The 7248-nt window shown below is 40.1% G+C and overlaps 1 protein-coding gene across 1 annotated transcript; it reads right to left on the bottom strand.

Moving 5' to 3' along the window:
• Positions 1–221: 221 nt before the first annotated feature.
• Positions 222–5662, bottom strand: dio2 (iodothyronine deiodinase 2). Its single transcript, XM_070979948.1, has 2 exons — positions 5154–5662; positions 222–3807 (listed from the first exon to the last, which is right to left on the bottom strand). Exons 1-2 carry the CDS (start codon positions 5376–5378, stop codon positions 3217–3219), a joined length of 816 nt encoding a protein of 271 aa, XP_070836049.1. The 5' UTR covers positions 5379–5662; the 3' UTR covers positions 222–3216.
• Positions 5663–7248: the final 1586 nt, after the last annotated feature.

A 7248-nucleotide genomic window follows, 5' to 3' on the forward strand; every position in this document is an offset into this window, starting at 1 on the left:
ATGTATAGATTGAAAATCATCTATAATTGAATCTTATTCATAAAACATGACAATTAGAGATTCTCACAGGCCCAGTCAGTTCCTAGTAACCTACTCAATTCAAAAGTATGTTTAAAGTAATTAGTCCAGGGTAGTTTGTTTCACTGGGGAAAGCGTCAACACACAAATACACACAGACACACTCATTACTTTTTTCTTTTTTTCTTTTTTTTTTTATCTTTAAACCTCATACAACTTATTTTTTCATTTAGTTTCTACAGCATAACTTTACATTGATTCTTAGGACATGTATTGCTGCTCATCAATTGGTGAAGCATAATGCTGTTACCAGTACTGTAACCTGTCCTTTTACATCATGTCTAATTATCCTCATGTCATGTCTTTTTTGGAGAAAATTTGTGTACACATGTTATGTATGACTTGGTGTGGCCTGTGTCTGTTTTGGATTGGACCCAAAATTTTGTACCCATGAGTTCAAGCAGCTGACAGTGCTGTTAACACAATGAAGTAAATACAGATAATTACAATGGAAACAACAAATAATATTCTATTTGTATCTTTACAACAAGGAGCTGTCTTTTGCAATATTCAATCTTTCTAGTCTTTTAAGGAGAATATTAACTGTAAATAAAATACTTTTTTTTTCCCTTTATCCAAAAACATTAGTGTCTGGGTATTCCTCTCAGGCTGCATACAGCCCAAAGAAGAAGAACCTCCACAATTGAAAATGATGCCCTTGTCCCTGACCCTGTGACTGTAACCCTAACTATACAACTTCCTGGGCTGGAAAACATGTTGCTAGAAAACAAGGTATCTTACAAAATAATCTGGTAATATATGAATGCAATCTCTAGGACAAGGACTATGGTACTTCAGTCATTACATGGAAATAAAAGGATGCCTATACGTTTCCCCTCACTGTTTCGGACATAATATGCAATTATGATTAAATGTCACAAAGAGTAATGTATGTGTGAAGTAATTTACAGCTACTATAAAAGTATTTTTGAGGTTTATGTTTTCAAATATGGAATCAAAGTAGATTCAACGTGGCTTTTTTTTCTGACTCTTTAGTGTCAAAGTGACACAGATCTCCAACAAATAATGTATGTAATTTCTGCATAAGTATTCACCCCCTAAATCATCAGAGATCGCATGTAGTCAAGAGGTTTCAATTACTCAGTATTGTAGCAACATATACACCATTAAAACAAAGAAATGCTTCAAACAACTCCAGATGAACGGTTAGGGGAGGGTAACTGAAAGCCCACATCACACAAATGACTGAACATCTGTTGGGAATGAACAATGTGCATCTACCATTAAACAAACTGTCAGAACCATGGACAGCTACTGTTGGGAGGTGTCCAGTAGCCAACAATACACTAGTTGTTGACATTCAACGCGAAATCCACGCAAAATAACAGAATAACTAAGCACAGGTGTACAAAGCAACACGTGAAAGCAGCCCATGAACCATGACTAATAAAAAAAAAAAAACACACTTAACATCCAATTTTGATGGGATTTCATGTCTTTCTTTTGTCATTCATTGCAGCATTAGAAATACAATGATTATTCGTTTTGTGACATACCACCTAAGTCAAAATTTGGATTTCTATCTGGAAATGGAATGAGCATGACACAGCTGTAAATCTTCCAAGTGAAGGCTGTCCTCAGAAATCAAATAAGCATGCAAGGAGGCTAGAGAGGGAAGTAAATGCTGAAAATTCTATGTCTGAGATAAACCACTGACAACTTTATGGAAGAGTGGCAAAGACAGAGTCACTCTTAAAAAACCTCATGTATCAGCTGGGCTGCAGTTTGCCACATGGTATGAGGGCAACTCTGAAGTCAGCTGGAATACAAGTTCTGTGATCTGATGAGGCCAAAACTGAGCTTTGTGTGCATCAGACTAAGAATGGTATTTTGTGGTGAGTCAGTGTATGTCAGCATGTCTGGTGTAAGCCAGTGTACACCTCCTTGAATGATGGTAGTGGCAGCATCATGCTGTGGGGTTCACTGCAGGTTTATGAAGGTAAAGGGTGAAACAAAAGCAGCAAAATAGAGAAAAATCCTGGAGGAAAACCTTATGCAGTCTGCAAGAAACCTGCCATATGCAAGGAAATTTGTTTTCCTGCACGAGGACATAAGCCCAAGTATTTAGCCAAAGCCACACAGGAATAGCTTAAAAACAACAACATTAAAGTGCTGGAGTGGCTGAGTCAGAGAGCAGATCTCAATCCAGTCAGGAATTTGTGGCTGGGCTGAAAAAGGCTGTTCAGTCATGATCTGCATGCACCCTGACAGAGCATGAGCAGTTTTGTGAAGAGAAATGGGGGAAAAAATTGCACTGTCCAGATGTGCAAAGCATAACTAAGCATAACCTGCCAAGACTTATCCACACAGACTCATGGTTGTAACTGCTTCCAAAGTTGCTTCAACATTGATTTGGAGAGGGGGAATACTTACTACACAGTCACACCAAAAACATCTGTTTTCACTTTCACATTAAAGGTATTTTTTCTGTTAATATGTTTTCTTGTTGTATTTATGTTGATCAGAGTAAAAAAAAAAAAAGCAACATTATATCTACTCTGATTTAATATTATATACGAAAAAACCTTCAAGAAGGTAAATGCTTTTTATGGGGACTATATGGAAAGGGGAACATGAATTATAGAGAGCTGTCAGATGGTCAGTATGTGCTGTGCGAATGACCATTCATCCAGAGAGAAAGGAAGGTAACTGTTCATACAGAAAGTTAAATTGTTGACATAGCACATAGTACATTTTCTATAAAACATATTTTAAAAAAATGGCAACTTGATTTCTCACCTATTTGAGTTATTTCAATTGAAATCACATAAATATGAATTTAGCAGCAAAAGCAGGCATGAATACAAATGAAGTATATACACTGTCAACTTTATGTTGCCTCCAATCAACTTGCTGCTTAGGTAATGTGGATTATCAGTGTCGGTCTTCACACATGTTAATCTATGTTTGAATGGATCAGTGTGTAAAAAACTGACCTGATCTCAAAAGCAGGCTCAAAAAAGTCACTCCACAATTTTCTAACTTACTTCATCACAGATTTTTGCCATGATATCACCATAGAACAAACCTTTTGATTTACCCTTATACACGCACAATCTCTCATTTCCCCACTGAAATATGGGTCATGTCCTCCTCTGTACTTGTCCTTCATTACTCCTACCGTTTACCATAGCTCTGTTCCAGCCATTGCCGCACATCCTTCAAATTGTAAAAAAAAGGCCCCTTGCCACCCAGGTAGGCAATCTTTCTCTGTTGTACTATAAACACACGTTCATTGGACACACCGTAAGCTACATTAGCATTGTTGTCCATGCAGTCAGCTACCAGCTGACACTGTGGTGGCAGGGAAAAGTGCTCAATGAGCTTGCGCGCCGCCCCTAGCCTCTCCTCCAGGTTCTGATGTTTCCGGACATTGAAAGAGCAAGAGCCCATGGGAGGGGCTACCCAGCCATCGGATGGGTGAGCCTCATCAATGTACACTAACAGGAAATCAGCTACATCACTGAATTCCTCCACCAACTGCCGGAAAGCTGGCAGGTGGCTAATGAAGGGGGGTCAGGTGGCTGAGCCAAAGTTGACCACCAGAGGGCGATCTGATGACTCAAAATCCAGAAGGCGGCACTCGTCTCCATTTCGGATCCTGGCACCAGGTGGCACATTAGTCATGTTACTGATATTTCTGCTCCACCTAGGACCATCAGGCACCTTCACCAATTTCGAGTTGGGTGCCTCGCAGCCAAGTTTCACCTAAGGAGGTAAAAACAGGGATTTATGTTTACTCACACAATGCAAAGAGATGTAAAGTGGGCTTTGCCATTATGTTAATAGACAATTAGCTGCAGTAATTGTACAGAATTTGAGTCTCCTGTTGAGGACTTCCTGTTGTGGCAGTTGTAATTTTGGCAATACCTGTTTATAGTATGTTTATAAGAATTATTGTTTAATCAATGGATATCAGTCTAATTTTTTAGCCTAGTTGTTCAAAACATAATTTTTTTTCACAATAGAATGCTTAACTATTCTTGTTCAATTACAAGAACACAAAAGTAGTACTCCCCTTTACAGACATACAATAATAGCATGAACATATTTAAATATAATAAATACAAAATGCAATCCAATTAAATTAATTATGTAATAAAGATTCTATTTTTGTTCAGTATTTTTCTTCTACTGCAGATGTTAAAATATATGAAATTGAAGGCTGTCTTTGTCTTGAGTGATCAACTTGACACCGACATAGGTCCTAGTTAAATAAACTTCTATTCAGGTGGACACTAGGTCAAATCATTTAAATTGTAATCAAGAGTAGCAAATTGAGACGAACAAAAAAAGAAATAAATAATCATTCCAACTTGAACATTTCTAACTATGCTATATCTCTCATCTGTGTGCAGTTACAAGGCTAGCAGTGGGATGATGGTGAACACTCCTGCGTGGCATTGTGCTGAAATTGTGTGAATGAACCACTAGGCTGGGATGCAAAACTTCATCAACTAATTACAATCATAAAGGTTTTTAAGTAACCCCTCCTACTTGGGAGAAGTGAGACAGGTGTCAATCAAGCACAGCCTGTACATACCAAAATTGTCTTAAACCCTAGCACCTAGGTAGAAAAAAAATATGTGGAAATCCATACAAATAGAGTATTAAACGAGGGAATAGACTGGTGAGCTGTGCGTGGGTAGGCACACTGTGCCATTCAATGTCATGATCCTATCAGCTGTAACTAATAAGTAGGGCGAGACATGTCATGCAAACTGACACATTATCAACATGTACAGTACATCTGCTGCCATTCATATATTTTGTAACAACTATTGAAACAAAGTTTCCATGATTACTGAGAACAGGAGCCAACCCCACCCACAACATGAACAAACAGGAAAACATAGTTTTGCTATGTTGAAAAGAAACAGGCGATATGCGGTACTTTGCCAGAGATGTATCCTAATACTGCGCTGTCGGATACACACGTGGGGACGATGTGAAAAGTTTACATTTTGCTGTTTTTTAGTGGTCTAATAACAATGTCAAAGTTCGGCTTAATTCAAAGAAATGTGATCCCCAGTAAATGGCGGCAGCGACTTTACCTGCTTATAGGCGTCTAGAATGAAGCTATTCCAGATAGAGCGAAGCCCCGCTGAGGTCAGCATACGGCGCCACTCCCCGGAGCCGGCGGACCCGGAGCAGCTGAGCAGCGACACAACGCGTTTCATGAGAGCCACGGAGTCGTACAGGGCAAGGAACAGGCAGTTTGAAAAAAAGCCAGGTAGTATCTGGAGTGTCACGAGCAGATCCTCACTCGCCATTCCCATTCTCTCTTTCTGCGTGTATTCCACCGCAGACGAGTTACTTCAGACTGCCTTTCATTGCGAGCAACGCCGTGTCGTAGGTCTCAGTTGCTCCAGTCATAGTTTCTGCTTTGCTCCATGGACTGCTCCAGACTTCGTGCCAAAAATGAGGGAGGTGTAGAGCCTATCAGGTGTGTCTTTCAGAGTGGCCTTGTCTGCTCTGTTCCTTTCAGGTGTTCAGCGGTGTGCGCAAGAACACGAAGCCGCTCGATCTCGATCACTCTTTTTAAAAGGACGAACATATTAAGCCTCACGGCTTATCTTTGTAGCATGATTCTGACGTCAGATGTAGTGCATAGCCTCTGTCCCCTCCTCCCCCTTCCTCTCCTCCTTTGACTCTGTGCACAGTGACTGAACTAGCTGCAAGTCGACTTCTTTTCTTCTTTTTGGGTGCGCTATTCTAAAAGTATTGGTCCTGTGTGTGTGTGTGTGGGGGGGGGGGGGGGGGGGGTTATATATATATATATATAGTGTAAACGCGCGCGCGCGCGCGCGCGCACACACACACACACACACACACACATACACATACATACGTACACACAAACAAACAACAACTGCAGATTCAGAGGTTTAGGGTTAGGGTTAGCACTTCATCTAATATTTACTTATTTTACTTGTCTTACAGGTACACCACTGTACAATTTATATGAATTTATATCGCAAAAGTTTACACTTATGACTGGTGTTTATAACTGTGTTTAGAAGTACTAGTAGTATTTTCTTTGATCATGTCATAGATGTTGATTCAGATAAATCTCTGGCATTCCTTATATAAAATATATGTAATCCTCAACCCAAGTGCTTGCCTTACCTTGCTGCCTGACTTACTTAAATGAGGTGTAGTGAAGGACATATTAAAAAAGTTATACAAAAAAGAATGTGTGACCTTTTTCAGGATTTTTCAAATGATCTATCCCAAATCTGACTGAAACTGTAATCTTTCCCTGACCTTATTTTGGTAGCCTGAAATGAACCACATGCAGGATGCAAACCACAGTCTACAGTGTCAGAGTCTGCACGCCTACCGTTTGACTCATATGCAGTTGCATGTAACACTTTTTGGACAGGACAAATGTTGCTTGTGAACTTAATCTACACAGCAATTATCAGTCCTTCAAAACACATTAGGCAAAACCAATCTATCAGTTGTATCACTCAGTTGTATCTAAAAGTTATCTGGTGGCAACCATGTAACTGTTGGACTCATTTATATTTTGGCCAATGTATGTATAACCCATAATAACTTCAGCCGACTTTTTAAGTTTGCAGTTCTTAAATGGTTATGTTTGAGAATATGGAATGTTTCTCCAAACCCTAGCATGTTTTAGTAAATTGTGTATAATTTATCTGCTTTTGTCACAAATGTTGCATTAGTATCTGCTAATAAAATCCAGTCACAGGTAGATAATGGATTTTCTTCCTCCACAGGTTGAGAAGGCCCAACATGGACTCCAGAATAATCCAGGATGCAAATTCTACAAGTGCACCAGTGAGAGTATCCTGACTGACTCAGCACCTGGTATGGCAGGTGGTGATGCAGCCCTCAACTGAAAGGCATTACAGAGGGCAGTGACAGTATCACAGCAGGGAACCAGGAAGAAGGGCTCAAGGGCAGGGCAGGTCTGGAGAATGGGTAGGATGATGACCAGATAAATGGAATCACTCTGGAGGACAGACAGGAAGATCTGAAGCTGGCGATGTAGAGCAGGGCCGCTCTGGAGCCCAGCAATGTGAGCAGGGTCGCTCTGGAGACCTGCAATGTAGTTGGGACCACTCTGGAGATGGACAGGAGGATGACCAGACAGAAGAATCTGCTCTGGAAGATGGCAGT

The sequence above is a fragment of the Chaetodon trifascialis genome, chromosome 14, assembly GCF_039877785.1.
Source record: "Chaetodon trifascialis isolate fChaTrf1 chromosome 14, fChaTrf1.hap1, whole genome shotgun sequence".
NCBI classification, from domain to species: domain Eukaryota; kingdom Metazoa; phylum Chordata; class Actinopteri; order Chaetodontiformes; family Chaetodontidae; genus Chaetodon; species Chaetodon trifascialis.